This window comes from Pygocentrus nattereri, chromosome 13 (genome assembly GCF_015220715.1).
Source record: "Pygocentrus nattereri isolate fPygNat1 chromosome 13, fPygNat1.pri, whole genome shotgun sequence".
NCBI classification, from domain to species: domain Eukaryota; kingdom Metazoa; phylum Chordata; class Actinopteri; order Characiformes; family Serrasalmidae; genus Pygocentrus; species Pygocentrus nattereri.
The window spans coordinates 27,102,550-27,121,796 of record NC_051223.1 but is presented as its reverse complement, the minus strand read 5'-3'; the positions used below and the strand labels follow the sequence as shown (position 1 = coordinate 27,121,796).

General features: G+C 38.3%; 1 protein-coding gene across 1 annotated transcript in view; it reads left to right on the top strand.

The window, feature by feature from the left end:
* LOC108430824 (SPARC (osteonectin), cwcv and kazal like domains proteoglycan 2) overlaps window positions 1–17,006 on the top strand; it is a 46,205-nt gene extending 29,199 nt beyond the window's left edge. The window contains exons 4-11 of the mRNA XM_017703569.2: window positions 620–734; window positions 3,701–3,803; window positions 5,091–5,217; window positions 8,645–8,764; window positions 8,852–9,070; window positions 11,808–11,870; window positions 13,877–14,014; window positions 14,435–17,006. Of these exons, the coding sequence (XP_017559058.1) occupies window positions 620–734; window positions 3,701–3,803; window positions 5,091–5,217; window positions 8,645–8,764; window positions 8,852–9,070; window positions 11,808–11,870; window positions 13,877–14,014; window positions 14,435–14,583 (1,034 nt within the window). The 3' untranslated portion in view covers window positions 14,584–17,006. The remainder of the gene's footprint in view (window positions 1–619; window positions 735–3,700; window positions 3,804–5,090; window positions 5,218–8,644; window positions 8,765–8,851; window positions 9,071–11,807; window positions 11,871–13,876; window positions 14,015–14,434) is intronic.
* Window positions 17,007–19,247: the final 2,241 nt, after the last annotated feature.

Genomic DNA, 19,247 nt, shown 5'->3' with positions numbered 1-19,247 from the left:
AAGACAGAGATAAAGCTCCTTACTGCGTGAAGCCTTTTTATGAGGGCTCATGAAGGCAATCCTCATGTCTTTATTTAATCAAAATGTGAGCTGGGCTTCAGGATGTTTGTTTATCTAGTTGTTTATCTGGTTTGCTATCAGACATTTGGAGCAGATGGCGTTTTTCTCTAACGAAGCTTCGCTTCCAGCATGTTCCCTCTCACAGTTCCTGAGTTGTTTTTTTTGACTCAGCTTGCCTTGAATTATTCATATTCAGTCTAAGCTGAGATAAATAAAGACAAGATTTAAGATCCCTGCGTTTCATAGATAAAAATAAAGCTTCTCACAGGAACCATAAACCTGATGTATGCCTCTTATTTAGTGCATCATATCCCTATAACTTTTTATTAGTACCCATCCACATCCAATGTTTCTTTTCAGTATTGTCATGAATATTGTTCTGCTCAGCAACTGCCGGCATTGGGAAGCAGCAGACTGTAGCACATTTGGTAGTATCGAGAGGGATAAAAAGAAATGGAAACAAAGTAAGCCTGTGCTAACATCTGAACTGTGGTGTGAGGAAAACGCTGTGTAAAGGGTGAGTTGATAATACTTAAATTATACCTCTGCTGCCTGGCAGGTGTGGACACGACCAAGGACCCGTGTCAGAAGGTGAAATGCAGCCGACACAAAGTGTGTGTGGCCCAGGGCTATCAGCGAGCCATGTGCATCAATCGCAAGAAACTGGAGCACAGGCAAGTCACAGAACACTGCATACTGGATTACTGATAATACAAAATGAATGATTAACTCTCTGGTGTCCATGAGCTCACGTGTGCGTCAAATTCAAAGTTTAGTTTCTAGATATGTTTTTCTATATTGGTGATAATACAGTGCAGAAATACGGTTCAAACTTTTCCTGAATCTGTTGAGCTCATCCTTTTGATTTCATCTTATAGCAAGATTGTACATGACTCACATCTGGAGTTATGAGGCTATGATGAGGGGTTGAGATACACGTCATCTGCCTCTCCCCAACCCACCAATTCCATATAGTCTCACACAAAATGTCAGGCTGTTTGAAACTGACCGATGGACACTCAGGAAATCACTGAGGAATTACTCATCACATCTGAAACCCTTCGTTCTTCATTCAGTCTAATTCAGAGATGTGTGTGAAATGGCATGCAAAGGGTTTACAGCTGCTGAAGGTGCTGATCGTACATGACTAAGGTGTTTCCTGCCTTCTGCCCAATGACTGCTGGGATAGGCTTCAACTTCCTACTGCAACCCAGAAGGATTAGCAGTTTAGAATGTGTGTGTGTGTGGATTTGTTCAATTTTATCACCAGCATACTTGATTTAATTGAATGAATGATTTGACAAACAGAATTATGGGAAAGTATTAGATCATAACTACAAAAAATACGAGCTGCGGCAAGTAGAGGTCTAGAAATTCTTAAGCAAAAAAAACCCCATAAAAGCACAACTTTTTTATCTTTTACTTGTATCCCTCTCAAAAGCAAAAGAACAAAGCATGCTGTTAGATATTTAGTTAACTCAAAATTTCAAAGCAGCCCAGTAACTAGTATTTTTTGCCAATATATATTTTTTACAGTATGGCTTTTAAATGCAATTTTCTCAGATTCTAAAGCCTTTGTGCTGTGTGGAAAAGCACCAATTTAGGCATTTCTTTATAAATCATGCCCGTATTTACTGTTCATACATGAAAGTTTACTCTGTGTGTGTGTGTGTGTGTGTGTGTGTTTAGCTGTGCTTTGAGGTTGCCCTGCACTCTCCCTTTATCTGCTGTAGTGAGGAACAGCCCTAAAGAGCTACAGCATAATCGGCAAAACTAATGGGCCAAAACATCATTGCCTGCAGAGTCTATATCTGCAGCAATGGGCATTTATTTTTCCTCTGTGACTGTGTCTGTGTGTGTGTGTGTGTGTGTCTGTGTGTGATATTGTTCTCTCTCAGCACCATTAACTGCAGACTCAACTCAGTGAATGGGCGAGTTGTGGCTGTGCTGACAAAGACTGATACACTCTGATCAAACAATCAAAGCTTCAGCCATCCACAACACAAAGCAGAAAGAACATGGCAGAATTTACTAATGGATTATGGGTCATTTTTGTGGCTACATGCTGTTGAACAAGGAATTAAATGCTGTTTAACATCAGCTGCTCCTTGCCTTCAGTTCTCACTGGCTATCAGTATTGATAAAATAATGGAATAAAAAGTACAGTTTGTCTACATTGTTTCACAGATTCTCTCTGATATACCAAATTATACTATGGTGAGAGGATAATGCTAATGAGTATTTTGAGTTTAAATTAGGAGTACATTGTTAGAAATAAAGGTACCATGCAGGTACGTGATTCGTTCATCAAGGTACAAACAGTGTAAACGTTCCCTCAGAGGTACAACAGTGGTTTTAAGGTCCAATTGTACCTGGAAAAGTAGATATTTGTATCTTTTTATAAACTCATTTTTTTTAGAACAGAACCATTTAATAAAAAGCCTGGCAATGAGACGGGGTGTGTGGAGTCAATACATCTTAGAAAATATAATTTCAGTGGATTATGGGACAGATCTGTTCCATGACTAAAGGTACTGAGATGTTCCCCTGAGGCTACCACCACAGTGTCAAGAGGAGTACTGCCTCAGTGACAGTATCGTACCTTTTTTTCTGAGAGTGTACAACTCTCAAATACATCTCCAATACATGCAAGATTCCCCTTAAATGGCCAGAGCCCACCAGCAGGCTCAAAGTTTTATTACAGACTTCTATAACTTTAGAATAGCTCAACCATTTTGCACTTAAAGTTGAATTCATCGTCTGAAATCTTAAGTCACTTTTATTTGCATAACTGTTCGATCCATTCACCAGTTGAAATTGTCGCTAAACTGATCACAAGAAATTGTGGAATTAAAAATGAATTTTCTAAAGCCTTCAGTTATTAAAATAAAAATGACTTCATTATTTTTTTTTCTTCTGGAATCTAACATGTTTAAACATTTCTTGTTTTCTCATTTTCTTCGACATTTATATGATTCTGAGTGGGTCATGTCAGCCTAGGCAACATCAGATACATCATTGGCTAAAGGTTTCTGCATTAAACATTATTATGCTTATGCCTTCCAAGAACAACTGGCAAGTTTGTGATTTTCTGACTGATATATTTTGTGAGTTTTAAGTGTTAATGCTCAGCTGGGACAACTGGACAGCGTTAATCTGGAGCCTTACTATTTCATTATTGAAATGCTACATCAGTATGGCATTAATTTTTACTACACTGTAGTGGGCTGATATTAACCACTTACACTTTTCTTTTACCACCAGGAAAAGAAAACATTCTGGAATTTTCCTGCTTTTGTTTCATTTGTGCATCATGCTGTTGTGACATCTCCACTTTGCATATTTTTGTATGTCTTTTATTCTTTTTCTATCTCCTTTTGCCACTGCTGTCATTCAAAGTTCTGTCTGTGCCACAAACAATTTTGTGCTAAGATACAGTGAACAACATTATGTATGTGGTCATTGGCCTGTATCTAGCAGACTGAGTAAGAATGATGATCTGCGATCAGTGTATGCCTTTTACATAGCAGTGAATAGGATTACCTGGACTGATGAGACCTGATTTAGGTCAGTATTCTTATGCTTGATAAATATGAGCCATTAAATACTAACGCTGCTCTTGTATTTGGGTGTATTGTAGGGTCAGACAGCCTGGACTGAAGCCTCATGTAAGCTGTAAACAATGCCATATGTCTACATCAAACCCTGTGTGTGGATCTGATGGACATAACTATGCTTCACAGGTATACACACATAAATAACCCCCTTAACGCACAAACACAGGGGCACACACAAACCTGCACAGACACACTACTGATTCCTTCATCACTCTCAACTTGAAACCAAATAAAATATTTATAGGGGTGACCGCAGTTGCAAGAGGCAGTGAGCGAGAGATAGAGAGAGGAGGAGAGGGAAAAAGGAGTGAAGAATTGGAGGGACAGAGTGAGGAATGGCAAGAGGAAGGGGGTGCACAGCAAGCAGTCATTTTCTCTGTGCCTTTTGTGCACAAGGTCAAAATTAAAAACGATACATAAATCAATAAAGCCGGCAGCAGGCGAGTGATACGCCACTCAAATCAGCGAAGGCCATTAATCAAACTACTGCATTCAGCTACAGCCACATTCTCCCTTGCTCTCTCTCTCTCACACACACAAAGGCAAGTACATTCCAGCACACTCCATCTCTTTCTGATATATAAACATGCTCTGTCCTATACCTGCAGTCATGCACTGCAACAAATGATATCTTGGCAAGTGAAATTGTTTTAAATCTAGGCGAGATACATAAGAGATACATACGTAATAGATTATGAGATTGTTCTAAGAATATTTACCTTATTTTTAGACATTTTTATCTCAGTTAGTTTTATGCCATTTTATCCAGTGAAATTGTCTAATTCTTTGGCGTTGGCTGTTCTGCTGATGAATGGAAATTGACTCAGATATTTTTATTTTATATATTCAAATAAAATATTTTCTCTGTTATTGTCATCAGATTAACTTAGCTTTCTGTATGTGAAGTGTTGTGTGTTCACCTGCTAGAGCAGTGAGCTGTAAGACGGGAATGGTGGGAACCTTCCAATTTACACCTCTTCACAATAACGACCCTGCTGAGATAAAACGAACAGCTCTACTGCAGCTTTATTAATATCAAAAATCATGTACTACTTCTACAATAAAAATAGCATTTAAACACAATAAAAAGCATTTTTATAAATGCAGCCTGGCTTGGTCATTGAAATATATGACATCCAGAAAAATTGCATAGTTTGCCTGCAAAAAATAGCATTTTATGGCAGCTGTGAGAATGGATTAGACATTCATTTTTGAAACTAGCAAAATTGTTTGCCAGTAGAATAAGATTTCAATTTCTCTGAGTAAAATTACTTAATACAAGTATAAAACATAAAGAGTAATAAGTTTAATTATCATTCTAATCTTACTATATAATTCTTCATGACAATGTAATGAAGAACTACACTGATGTTTTTCTTCTCTCTTCTTTTTTCCTCCTCTCTTTCTCTGCAGTGTAAACTGGAGCAGCAGGCATGTTTGAGTGGTAAGGAGTTGAGTGTGAAGTGTGCAGGACCGTGTCCTTGTGTTAGTGAGGCTGTACCGAAACCGGAGACAGATACAATGTCTGCTCCCAAACCAGGTGAGCCTCCCTACACATACACTGTTACACTACAGCTGCACTGTACATGCACTGTGCTTTCAGCTGAGTTTGACCCATCCTGACTGATAGTGCTAACAAAAAAAAGCTGTTCCTGTTCCAAAATTGTACATTTGAGTGTTCAATGTGAATAGTGCTGTAGTTGGACCACATTTCAAGCTCTATTACAGACACTAGGACTATGGAGTGCTATAGAGTTATGTGTAAGTATTATGTATATATCTAATACATGTAAAAAGTTGGATTCCCCTGACCAAGATACATATTTTGTAGATTTTTTTTAACTGAAAAAGCAAACACAAAGTTTTTCAGACCCATGCCATACGTCTATATGTTTTAACAAAACATGCATAGGCTTGAAAATAAGTTCTACGTTTGGGCCTCTAGAGCAAAATTAATGTTATACTGATGATGATATGATGACAGTAGTAGATTATTCACTTTCATCTTTGGAGTACATTTCACCAAATTCTCTTTCAGTACTCTTTCAACATCCTCACAATCATCAGATTTACCTACAACCAATGCTCAAAATATTGCTCTGCATGTTGTGGAAATGTGCAGAGACACATTTCCACCAGAGGGGTATCCAAATCTTTAGATCGTACATAGCGTAGCTTTAACTGGGAGAAGTCAATGCAAGATATGGAAGACCAAAAAAACTCTTACAACAACTCGTAGACTCATATGCTGCCAGAAAGCAACACTCGGACTGAAAATTACCTGCAGGAAGGTTTAGCTTGAGTGATGGTGCACAATTCTACTATGCATCACTGCTTGTACAAACATGATCATCAGAAGACAACAGTCATCAGAAGGAAATTCTACTTATAACCTCATCAAAAAAGTAAATGTCTAAAGGATGCAAAACAACTTTTAGATAATGCCAGAGGCATTCTGAAAATGAGTGCTTTGGATTTCCTAGGTAAAATTGAGCACCTTGCCAACTGTTAAACATGAGGGTGGATATATTGTGCTTTGGCATTGTGTTGCATCCAGTGGAACAGGAAACATTACTCTGCTAGATGAAAGAATAGATTCCACTAATCATCAGCAAATTCTGGAAGCACAGTCATTCAAGAAAGTCAAACTGAAAAAGATGCTGGCTTCTACAACAAGACAATGATCCAAAACATACCTGAAAATCCACCATGAATTACTATTTTTTTCTGTTTGTTAAAGTTACAAGAATATAAAGTAACAATGCATTGAAATGTGAAGAAAAGCATTTTTTAAAGTCATTTGATGCAGAAGTTCTGTTTACTTGTTTTGTATTAAAAAATCCAAAGAATATGAAATTTGGGGGCTTGCTTTACAACTGTGTGTTGTGTTTGGACAAGTGTACGCATTTCTTTCATTCGTATCATTCTAATTGTCAAGAGGTGTACTTTTCTGAAAAATGCCAGCAGCCAGCCTTAGTATATTTGATGCTTATTGTCTTTTTGCCGCATGCTTTGTAATTCTTGTGCTGCCCACCTTGTCTGCCTCTGTCTCTCATTGCTCAGATCACCTATTGTCCTCCCTAGTGGGGTTGTTTGTACATGCACAAGTTATTTGTAGGACACATCACTTTAAAACTCAAAGAGCCTGAAATATAACTCCCATAGACATGCACAACCTTCTCAGTTTAAGCCAGAGTCACACCAGGGAAACCACAGGACTACAGAGAGCTGCCAGTTCAGTTTGATGCTTCTACACAGCATGATGTTTTTCCACCAAGCTATTGTGGCAGGGCTCACTATGAGCATGTCTTAGAGTCAGCATCTTACAGTCATACATGCTGCGCAGGCACTATAATCACCAGTATTGATTTGGCTTTTGTTATGTTCATTACTGTCCAACTTAACTCCACATGGTGCAAAGAGAATTTCAATTCAGCACTGCAAGTTCACTTTCTGTTTGCTGGCCTGAGCAACATCTGTGTGTCAGATTTAAGTTTACTGCCACAGTCTACACAGCCTGCTTGTTTACTGGCTTGTCACGGAAACAATCGTAAAAGATTCTGTCACAGTATCACACCCCATCAAAAACGTCAGACATATAAAACGGATGAGATGAGCAGTGCACCAAGGGGTCAGTCTGCACTTGCTCTTACTGAATGAAAGCAAGATACTACATGGTAGGTGATACACTAATGTACTGTACAGTGATGATAGGCTATTTTACCTCAGTGACCCTTTGCTCTTGGATCAGTGACCTTTTGGCTTTTGGATCAATATTGGCCCTTTCCAAAGATTAGCTTGTCACTGTCTTAGCTGCAAGTCATGGTGTGTTGAAGCTGTCTGCGTCAATCTGATGGGAACAGCTACTCTTTTATATTAATCAGTTCTTTAGCATGCATATCTGTCATAAAGATAACAAAGGTGCTAGTATTTATTGTTCAGGGGTGAAATATGATATGTTATTTTAATTGTTATACATCTTGTCACATGTTTTTTGAGTATTTTGAGCATATTGTGGATATTGTCAGAGGACAGGTTTCATTACAATGAGAGCATAATTGGTCCTGCTTCACTGGACATATGTGAAATGTGCAACACATGTGAAATATTGAATCAACATCTTAGTGCTCATAGTTTTTCATAGCCATTTGTAAATTTGGCTTGTCCGTTCCAACTTCACCACAAATCTCAAAAAATGAAATAGTGTGGAAAGTTTGTCCATCCATCCATCCATTTTCTAAGCCACTTCTCCGTCAGGGTTGCGGGGGGGTGCTGGAGCCTATCCCAGCAGTCTTCGGGTGGAAGGCAGGATACACCCTGGACAGGTCACCAGTGTGGAAAGTTTGTGTACTGTGAAAATAACATAGTTATACAATATAATATATACAATGTTTGATAAAGTCAAATGTTTGTATATTAATGTTATATTCTTTTGTCATATCACTCATTCCAATTAAATCCTGGGAAGATGGCAATATAACCAATTATATAATTGGTTACACATTCATAACACTAAAAAACTATTTAAGTGGTTTTCACATGCTAGAGCAGGTTTTCAGATTTTTCTGATAATTTTAGTAAGCATCACATTCACCTTTTTCTGGTTGTAGCATTAATCTCAACTGAAAATCTAAGTCTAACCTAAATACAGTACGTAACATAATTCTGACTGATTTGTAACCATAACTGTAAGCAGTTTAGTTTTGTTTCATTAAATAATTTAATTACAAAATTATCTGAGAATCTGTGGGGAACCATCTAAATAAAGTGGAACTAAAGTATGAAGCAGTAGAATTCTTTCAACTTAAGCCAGCATTTCTCTCACTGGCGCTGCTGCCTGTGAGTTTCAAGTCCAAAGGATGACAAATTTTGTCAGTCAGTGTTGGTCCACAGTTTTTTGGTGTTAATGATGACTCTCTGTAACCTCTGTACCCCTCTTCTCTCTCTCTCTCTTTCTCACTCTGTAGAGAGCTGCACAGGTCAGGACTTGGCTGATTTGGGAGACAGACTCAGGGATTGGTTTCAGCTTCTCCATGGCAACGCTAAAACGAATAATTCTGGCAGACAGGGATCAGGAACAGCATCAGGTTAGCAACAACACACACTCACATAAGCACACATTATGTTATTGTTCACACATGCATGTGCTACATATCCTTCTTCTCCTCCTGCAGTGTTTGAGAGGAACTTGGTGGCAGGCTGTAAGGACTCTATTGGCTGGATGTTCTCTAAGCTGGACACCAGTAATGATTTATACCTGGACCACTCAGAGCTGGCTGCTATAAACTTGGAGAAGTACGAAGTGTGCATCAGACCCTTCTTCAACTCCTGTGACTCGTACCGAGATGGCAAGGTCTCCACGGCTGAGTGGTGTCTCTGCTTCTGGAGGGAGAGTGAGTCTTCACCAGCTGAAATATTTATATGTTTATCTGTCTCTTACTCACTCTCACTGCCTCAAATTCTTTCTTTTAAATGTTATCATTTGGAGAAAGAATTAAATTGACCATGTTGCTCTCACCCTAACTGTAGTTGATCAGACAATATATATTTGGTTTCTGAAATGTATTCTTCCATTTGGCATTAGAGCTATGAGGCTAGTGTAGCTAAAAAGTAAAGGAAGTTTATACCATTAGTAATGTGCAAACAGCATTGTCACTTGAACTGCATTGCATCTCAAAGTAATCAGACTTGCTCATGTAATTTCAACACGGTATGGTATATTATTTATAAAAGTGGACAAAATCCACTTAGTATAGCTAAAAACGATACTACCAACCCTCTTTAATTCTGCTGTGTCTCAGTTTGTTCACTATGCACTATATGCTACAGTATCTCACAAAAGTGAGTTCACCCCTCACATTTCTGCAAATATTTTATTATATATTTTCATGGGACAACACTATAGAAATTAAACTTGGATATAACTGAAAGTAGCTAGTATACAGCTTGTATAGCAGTATAGATTTACTGTCCTCTGAAATTAACACAGCCATTAATGTCTAAATAGCTGGCAACACAAGTGAGTACACCTCACAGTGAACATGTCCAAATTGTGCCCAGTTGTGTCGTTGTCCCTCCCTGTTGTCATGTGACTCATTAGAGTTACAAGGTTTCAGGTGTGAATGGGGAGCAGGGCTGTTAAATTTGGTGTTCTGGGTACAATTTGCTCACACTGGCCACTGGATATTTAACATGGCACCTCATGGCAAAGAAGTCTCTGAGGATGTGAGAAATAGAATTGTTGCTCTCCACAAAGATGACCTAGGCTATAAGAAGATTGTTAACACGCTGGAACTGAGCTATAGCATGGTGGCCAAGGTAATACGGCGGTTTTCCAGGACAGGTTCCACTCAGAACAAGCCTCACTAGGGTTGACCAAAGAAGTTGAGTCCACGTGTTCAGCGTCATGTCCAGAGGTTGGCTTCAAAAAATAGATGCATGAGTGCTGCCAGCATTGCTGCAGAGGGTGAAGAAGAGGGAGGTCAGCCTGTCAGTGCTCAGACCATGCGGTTCATTGAGGGAAACATGAATTCCAACATGTACTGTGATATTCTGAAGCACCTGTGTGGCATCCTCAAGTGGAAGCAGGAAGAGAGCAAGGTGTCTAACATCCACCAGCTTCGTGATGTCATCATGGAGGAGTGGAAGAAGATTCCAGTAGCGACCTGTGCAGCTCTGGTGAATTCCATGACCAAGAGGGTTAAAGCAGTGCTAGATAATAATGGTGGTCACATAAAATATTGACACATTAAGCACAATTTGGACATGTTCACTGTGAGGTGTACTCACTTGTGTTGCCAGATATTTAGACATTAATGGCTGTGTTATTTTCAGAGGACAGTAAATCTATACTGCTATACAAGCTGTACACTGACTACTTCAAGTTATATTCAAGTTTCAGTGTTGTCCCATGAAAAGATATAATAAAATATTTACAGAAATGTGAGGGATGTACTCACTTACTGTATGTACTTATATCTTCAAACACTGCATTTTTGTAGGGTAGTATCGCCTCAACCCGAACATGTTTTGCACTAAAGAGATGTGACAAATTACTGTGCAATACATTATGTCATGGAATTATGCCTGTGTTATCAATTCGATTTTTATTAACAAAACTATAGTTAGCTAGAACAGATTGTGCCCAGATATCTTCATAATATTTTGAAATCCTGCATTATGCAAAAAGGTTGATGAAAATGTCCACACTTCTTTTTTTCATCAGTTATAGTACATCATCTGTGTGTTAAAGGTTAATTCCACCAATTTTGAAAAATTGCTAGAATTTCCCTGTGATACATGGACGATCATTAAGATGTAAATAAAGACATTCAGACTAGTTACATGTGAAATGCTCTATTCTAAAGAAAAGTACCAGAGTTAGAACTGTTCACAGTGGTGGTGATGGAAACCAAATGCTCAAAGAGTTCACTGCTTCTAAAAGCTATCTCATTACATGAAGTGGTTACAAATACATTGCCGGATGCTTGACATTGCTTTTGGATAGTTTTGTGTTAAAGCTTTGGCTAAAATGCTTTTTTTTTAATCGATTCATGGTGGAGAGGCACATGCAGGGCATTGTAAGGAAAAACTGTACCCATAGAAGACTTCTGGATTTACCACTATTTTATCATTATCAACATTGTATATAGAAACTCACACAAGGTAAGATTCACTGGTCTTTTTAAATTAGTAAATAAAATGCCTATATTTGTGCTGTTAACATTGTGATCCCTGGTTCCTTTTACCACCACTGTAAAGAAATCTGAGTTGCTAAGTTTCTGTACAATTAACCATTTCACATCAGTTTACTACAGACAACTTTGTTTACATCTCTATGACTGAAAATTCAGCGGAATTCCCCTGTAACAGTACCCCACATTCTGCTTCATTTTCCAATGGGAACACAAAGTGGCTAGTACCAGTATGGAAGTACTCGATTTGAGGCACAGGGATAATTTTTTTTTGTACTTTTGCCTGTGATTTTGTCATTGAGGGTCAGCAGAATTATGTAGCGTAAATTAAATCTTTCACTATACTGTTGCACTAAAAACATTCATGTAATTATTATTCTGGCAATGATGATGTTTGAAAAGGGTCACTGTGAGCTAAGAGTCTTCTGATCTACAGAACCACCCTGTCTGGCTGAGATTGAGAGGATCCAAGTGCAGGAGGCATCCAAGAAGAAGCCAGGTACACCATCACTTATAAATGGCGATGTATGTATGTGCATGTATTGTGTAATTATGTAATTCCTGCTCTGAAGCAACAGGAGGCACTGTAAGGGGTTGATTACGCAGATTATAGACCCCGTTTGGGCTTAACTACTAATTAGTGTGGGATTACAGGACGAGCTAACTGCACATACACACACGCACACACACACACACACACACAAACACAGAGGCAGGGGATTAGATTTCTCTCAATTTCACATTTCCCCCAGGCATGTTGTCTGTGTGTATGTGTGTGTGTGTGTGTGTGTGTGTGTGTATTTGTATATGTGTACATGTGTGTGTGTGGGTTTGTTTATTGACAGAGGACAGCAGATTCACACCTAGCAGACTGATGCTTCAGTTCTCTTTATAAAAAGCTGAGGCATAGGGAGAGAGGGATTACCTGTCAGACTATTCCCTCTTTCTCTCCATCTTTCTCCCTGTGTGTGTGTGTGTCTCTCTTTCTCTCTGTCTCCTTTGCTTCCTTCTCTCATATTACTCCCTCCCTCTCTCTCAGCTGGTTTGTCAGACAGCTGTGTTGAGCTGTAATGTTGAGTGACTGCTTTGTATGACAGCAGCCTCCCGGGAGGTGGGAACAGTCAGCCAGTCTCAGTGCTGTCGTTGGTTTGTTTGCGCTGTCAATCATTGTAGCCAACAGACAATAGAAAACTGACATCTTTCTCCCTACTGCATTCTGTTCTAGTCTATTCAATTCTATTTTGTTCTAGTCTAGCCTGTCATTAATCATTTAAATACCAATTCTATTCTATTATTCTATTTTGTTCTAGCCTGTACTTATTCTAGTCTAGTCTACTTTGTCATATTCTATTAGATTCTATTCTATTATATTCTATTGTGCTGTATAGGGCTGAATTATTTTTCTGTACAATGGTAAAAAACTCAGTAATCAGAAAATGGATTCAGACATTCAACCTGCATCAGTGTTCACCAGTTGCATAAACAAACCAACATTAGTTGCTTGACTATGTGTTACATGTGTGTTGCATTTTGTTAACTCATTATTTGAAGTTCAACAAAATTGAAAATGTAAGGCAGCATGATTACTTACTTAGTTAGAACTCCAAATCCATTTTACAGTGTTGACTACGACTTAATGTTTTGAAAAGTGCAGGGCCATGGACCAGGTATGAGTATGTTTTGTTTTCAGCGGCTTAATGACAATGTTAACATTAGCTAACGTTCCTCTGTCCGTTGCTTAGCAACAAAAGACTTCCATTGCACTTTGCATACATTTCATAGTTCCTTGTGTAGTGATCTACATTGTTCACTAAATATTATGAGTACAGTGTGGTAGATTATAGTGCAAATGAAAAATGATCAGCGTACATAATAGTACCTTAATGTGCAAATAGGGATCCACCTCAGTCACAGCCCTAGGTTTGTTTATCCCATTGCATTCTATTCTAAGCTATTAAATTATATACTGATCTACTTTTTATCTAATATCTGATTTATTGATTAAGGGAGAGAATTGATCAGGAAGAAATCATTTGCAAAATGAGTTAATCCTTTTTTTGTCAGGGGTGTAGTGCTTTAAAGCTCTCTCTCTCGCTGTAGTTATGGAGAAAGAAATAAGGCGTTATTTGTTTGCCTGTAAACAGAACGATGGCAGGATGCCATTATCTTTGACCTTTCGCTTCGCAGAGCAGACCTCTGGCTGCTTGGCCATCATTGGCCAACAAATAGAAGACTTTTCTCTGTCCGCTGATAAGCTTACATCTCTAAAGTGCCACTCAGGCACTCAGCCTTCTTCTGACATCATTGTGCGGCAACAATACAGAGTGTCATATTAATAACTTGTGTGTGTGCTTGTGCTTGTGTGTTTGTGTGTCTGGCACAGTGACTGAACAGCAACAAAAGGAAGAGCATCAATATTTAACAAGCTGTGTGTGTGTATTTGTGTGTGTGTGTGTGTGTGTGTGTGTGTGTGTGTGTGTGTGTGTGTGTGTGCATGTGCTGTAGGTGTGTACATCCCCAGCTGTGATGAGGATGGCTACTACAAGAAGCTGCAGTGTGACCAGAGCCGAGCAGAATGCTGGTGTGTTGACCCGCACGGCAATGAGGTCAGCGGATCCCGTGTTCATGGCAACCCTGACTGCAGTGAGTGTCACCTACAATACAGTATATGTTTTGTGGGTTGTTTCTTTCATTTGTTACTTTATTTAGTCATACACACGTCTACTGAGTATGAGGTCTTGTTCGCAGCAGCGTCCTATAAATGCTACTGCAGTGACATTTTAGGAGCATTATAGTAAGCCATTCTGTACAAATGCATATATAATTTTTTTCTGCATTATTCTGGGATAGAAAACTTTAGCAATATTTCTTAAATGACAGAATGCAACCTTGGTACCATAACAGATAGGAATAGTAGGGATAACAGAGATCAAAACTACCTCCAGATTACAGATAGCATTAGCGTTTACATGGAGTCTGTTAATGTTTCGCCTACCTAATTCTACAGTAGAATTGCTCTCTGTATGATGATCTCTTTTAATGCTATCCCTCTTTGTGGTGCAGATGAGTTTGTGGGCTACTCTGGGGACTTTGGCAGTGGTGTGGGATGGGAGGATGAAGAAGAGAAAGAAACAGAGGACAATGGAGAGGAGGCTGAGGAAGAAGAGGAGGCGGAGCCTGCAGAGACTGACGATGGAGGATACATCTGGTAGAAAATATTCACAATTATCATCATGCCTGTCCTCCACAAAGACCATCTGTCGAAATCAGTATTAATTCATTTTAAGTCTTGCTTGGTTGAAGCTTTTGGAAAGGCTGAAAGGGTGATCTGACACATATTTAATATGCATCTAATCTTTTCTTTCTTCTAAATAGCAAAAAAAAATGACATGAAACCAGACCTACACTGCTGTGTCCATAAATGATCACAGTTTTTTCTAAACACATGAAACTGATCAGGTGCACAACATAAGCAAAACAATCCAATTCGAACATGTAAGCATTAAAACCTGCTGCTTATCGTAGCCTATGACTGCCTAATTTGCTGAGTATAATGTGTTACTTGTTGGTTTCATGAAATCTAAAACCTGTGCTGGTCCTTTGTGGATAAGACTTTTGCTGCTGTTAAAAGCAGAACTAGAGAAATCACTCACTGCATCTGAAACCTACTGAAGAGCTTAGCAAACTGGACTAAGGAGCAGTACAGAAACTCTGTGGGAGGGGAATATAGAGGGACAGGGACAGGTTTTGTCCTAATTATGTGTCATGTTTTCTTTGCTTCTGTAATATCGACACAGAATGTGGACGTGCTGTTCTAGAGAAAAAAAACACTAGTCTAAAATACTCATTGTTATCAGTGGAATCGTTTTCAATTTAATTTACTCAAAATACATTTCCATTACAGACAAGCAGTAACATGAAGTTGCCTCAGTAGACTTCACATTAGGACAGCTGTGTATCCTGGTCTACAGTGAAGGTCCATCCACAGCCTCCATAGTATGTCTATGTCTGCTATCTCTGAAGTCACCTATAATAGAAGCAAATCTAATGCTGTCTGGAGGTAGCTGAGTAGGGACACATGTCTAGATTCAGGGGTCAGATGTTTCAAACCTTCGATAACTAGAATAAATTTCAGTTTCTCAAGGATAGGAATCTCTATAATCACAAATACTTCATATACTCTTTACATACACATATCCAGCTTTAAGAAACATTCTTCACAGTCTCTCCCTCTAATGATGAATGTGCCATGTATTTTGGTTGCTTGAATGTGCATTTTCTTCTTGTTTTTCTTGCTTTGTGTGAACTGTACTTGAAAACTTAAATTTTCAGATATTGAGGCTGTTTTTGATCCCTGTATTAACCATTTACAAGATACATGAAATTGATTGTTTTCAATATTGCATGTTAGTTCAGAAGAATGTACCTCTACTGTCTGAACACTGAATACTATGGCCCTCTAATATCCAATACTCTTGTTTTTTTTCCAGCAAATCTCCAGAGAAAATATCTCATTATGCTTATAGGATTATGACAGACAGTAAGATTTACATGGTGACATCAGTCCAAACAAAATGAGGGGCTGAATCTTGAGAAATGTTATTGTGAATAATATATTATTGAACTGTCTTTAGATTGTAATATATGTCTTTCATTAAATTAATATATATATATATATACTCTATATTGTATGACATTTCGAAGGGAAATGAGGAAGGAAATGGCCTTCGACAGATTACTGCTGAATTGATCAACCTAGACAAAGTCTTTCAAAGTCACCCACTGTCAGCCGCAGGTTTAAACGAGTTGAAATGTTAAGCAGGATCAGTTGTTCACTGCCTGGAACCCAGGCTGCTGTTATCATAGCCCTAAGGAATGATATTAAAAGTTGCCTGAGGAATGATATTAAAAGTGATGAACACATCGTGGATGCCCTGCAATGCATTGAGTATAATGAAACCATTTCTGTTGTGAATGTCAAATTTTAATGAGGCTCTCGTCTCTGTTTCTTTCATGAGTCTGTTGAAATAAAAAAAAAGAAAAAAGATCTTAAGACTTCCACCACGCAACGTATTCTAAAATCTTTGCTGTCTGGTGCAATTTATTGTGGTCATGCTAGCAGCATCACAGTTTGTACATCTAAAGTTGTTCTTGCATTGCGGTCTGCAGTGCAGCTGGATCTGGTTGAATCAATACCGGTAGCGTAAAGCGGAAGTGGCAGGGAATCAGAGAGAGAGAGACAGCATTTGGGATTCTGTAGCGACATGCTTTCAAACAGTCTAAATTAAAGCATGCTGGAAAGAGACGATCATGTAGTTCTGAGACACTGTGCACATGTTTGGTTCTGCATTCAGATCAAATGGTAGCAGTAATGTAAAAAACTATTCACAGCACAGACACAGTTACAGCAGCTGTCTGAACAGATGAAATTGTTCTAAATGGGACCATGAAACGTTACAGAAATTTGAAGATATCAATGTTATGGTTTTGTAGTACAAACCCACAAAGACATCCACCTCTTCTCTCATGTCACAGTATACTGAACTGCTACTGTGTATTCAGTGCTATTTAGCTCAGCCCATGACATCTTTTCCACTGTATTTGATATTTGATAATAAACTGGCACTGGAACTATTGTCTTGTTGAGTTCTTCATGCTAAACTGTCTGCAGTTTGTTTTCACTTCTCAACAGTGTTACTTTATCTTAGCAAAATGCCACAAACAGCTGAGAAGCAAAGCAAATATGCTTCATTCAAGTCAGGTGAGTCATGACAGTAGATACATAATAGATACAGTCATATTCAGACATTTGGGTGCTTCTGGTAAAATCGTGTGCCTCTATAAAGGACACATCTGCACATTTTAATGTAAAGTTGCTGCTTATTTGCTGATTTTAAAATATTGAAAAAAAAACAGCTGATGCAAATAATAAATCTGATGCAAAAGATATGACACATTTTATATTTATGCACTGCTTTATGAATGCATGATTTCTTGTTTTTGTTACCTGTAAATGTGTTATTTACACTTAGAAAACTAACAGAACATGTAATTTAAACAGGTAAATTCAAACATTTGTGTCCATATGTGTTGATGTATATTTAATTGGGACAATTTAAAGAACCATTTGAATACTTCAATGTTTTTTCTTCTCAAGAATGGAGATCCTATTGTGGGTTTTTAAAGAACCATTTAAATAAGGGTCCACTATCACATCATAGAACGTTTTCTGGTATTATACAGAGCCTTTTTTGTTAAATGTACACTCTTAAAGATGGTGCTTCAAAGGTTCTTCAGTAAAGAAAATGGTTCTATATAGAACCATAAACAGTCAGAGAACCCTTTGCATGATGAAAGGGTTCATCAGATTAGTGGAAAATTTGCATGACTGTATAAGCTTGACAATGTAACGAAAGAACGCCTTTGAGTGCTATATAGAACCATCTACAGCACATAATCCTTTAATCATGCAAAGGGTTCATTGGGTGTATATGGTTCTATATCAAACCGTTTTCTTAACTAAAGAACTGTTGAAGCCCCATCTTTTTTTCAATAGTGTAGAATTACCTGTATTTCTGCTTTAGTGGGCTGTTCTTCCCTGGCAAACGTTGCTGGTCTCTAGCTGCCTCCTGTGGAGCAAAATGAAACTGCACTGACACAAAGCACCTCTCATTACTTTCCACACAGCTGTGTGATGTATGTATTATTGCACGTATCTGAGAATTCATGCTGGTATGGAGAGCCTTGGCAAATGAAGCAGAATGATCCGATTTAAAAAATGAAATTCAACTGCTAATTTAATTTCTGGTTGCTCTATATTAGCTGCAACTGTTAAATGAGAAATAATAACTGTACTGAAAGCTATTAGTGTTTACAGCGGCATGGATTAATAGATTTTGATGCAGTGAAAAACTGATGACTGTAATGTGCTGCCGTAAATGAAACTGCTGAAAAGCAGTGCTTCTGGTGATTGATTTAAAACTGCTGAGCTATTTTCTGTATCACGCAGAATTTGGAGGAGCCATGTCCAGAATTATGCCAGTTAGATTAAAAAAGTACTTGGTCCAAAAACTCTTTCCCTGTAGAGCTGCAGTGGAACTACAGGGTAACTGAAGGTTATTATATGCTACTCTTCTCCTTTTGGAACTTTTTTGACCTACAATAACAAGAATTAAATGTAGATTAGTAGTAGATGTAAGAGGTATAATTTGAAAACTCTAAAGGAAATAAATAAATCCATGAAACTGTACTTGAGGTGTAACTAGTCACCACTCACCTGTGCCAAGACAGCACCGTCTAACAGTGGTGTGTTTCCCATTACACTGAGCACTAGTTCTGAGTAAAATACTGCAAAGCTGATTTCATCAGAAGCCTTGGCCTGCATTCACAAAGCTTCTTAAAGTAGAACTGCTGATTTAGGATCATATTCATTCCTTATTTACAATGTTCTTACTGTAGCAGAACCTAGATCAGCACTCCTAATCTGAGAAGCTTTGTGAATATGGGCCCTGGGTTAAAGACTAGATTTGCTCATTGCATTGCTTAATAATTTGTAGGTACTTTTTCCCCAACAAACTGTGTTAATTCATTGTGGAAGGCCCTTGGCCAATTTCAGATGAGATGAAGGCTTGATAGAATCCACTCTTCCTTTAATGTGGCACTGATTGCTCATGCTCATCATCCTTGGTAGGTTGCATTACCTTCAGTCTGCCATTTCTTTGGAAAAATATACACAATTTGTGAAATTTTCAGTTGCACTGCTCTGGTATGTAGTGACATTTGCCACTCTATAATCATCCTTCTCTGAAAGGCAGGGAATTTCGCCTTGGCACAGTGTGGAATGATCTCCAATTAACCTCCGAGTCTATTTTAAAAC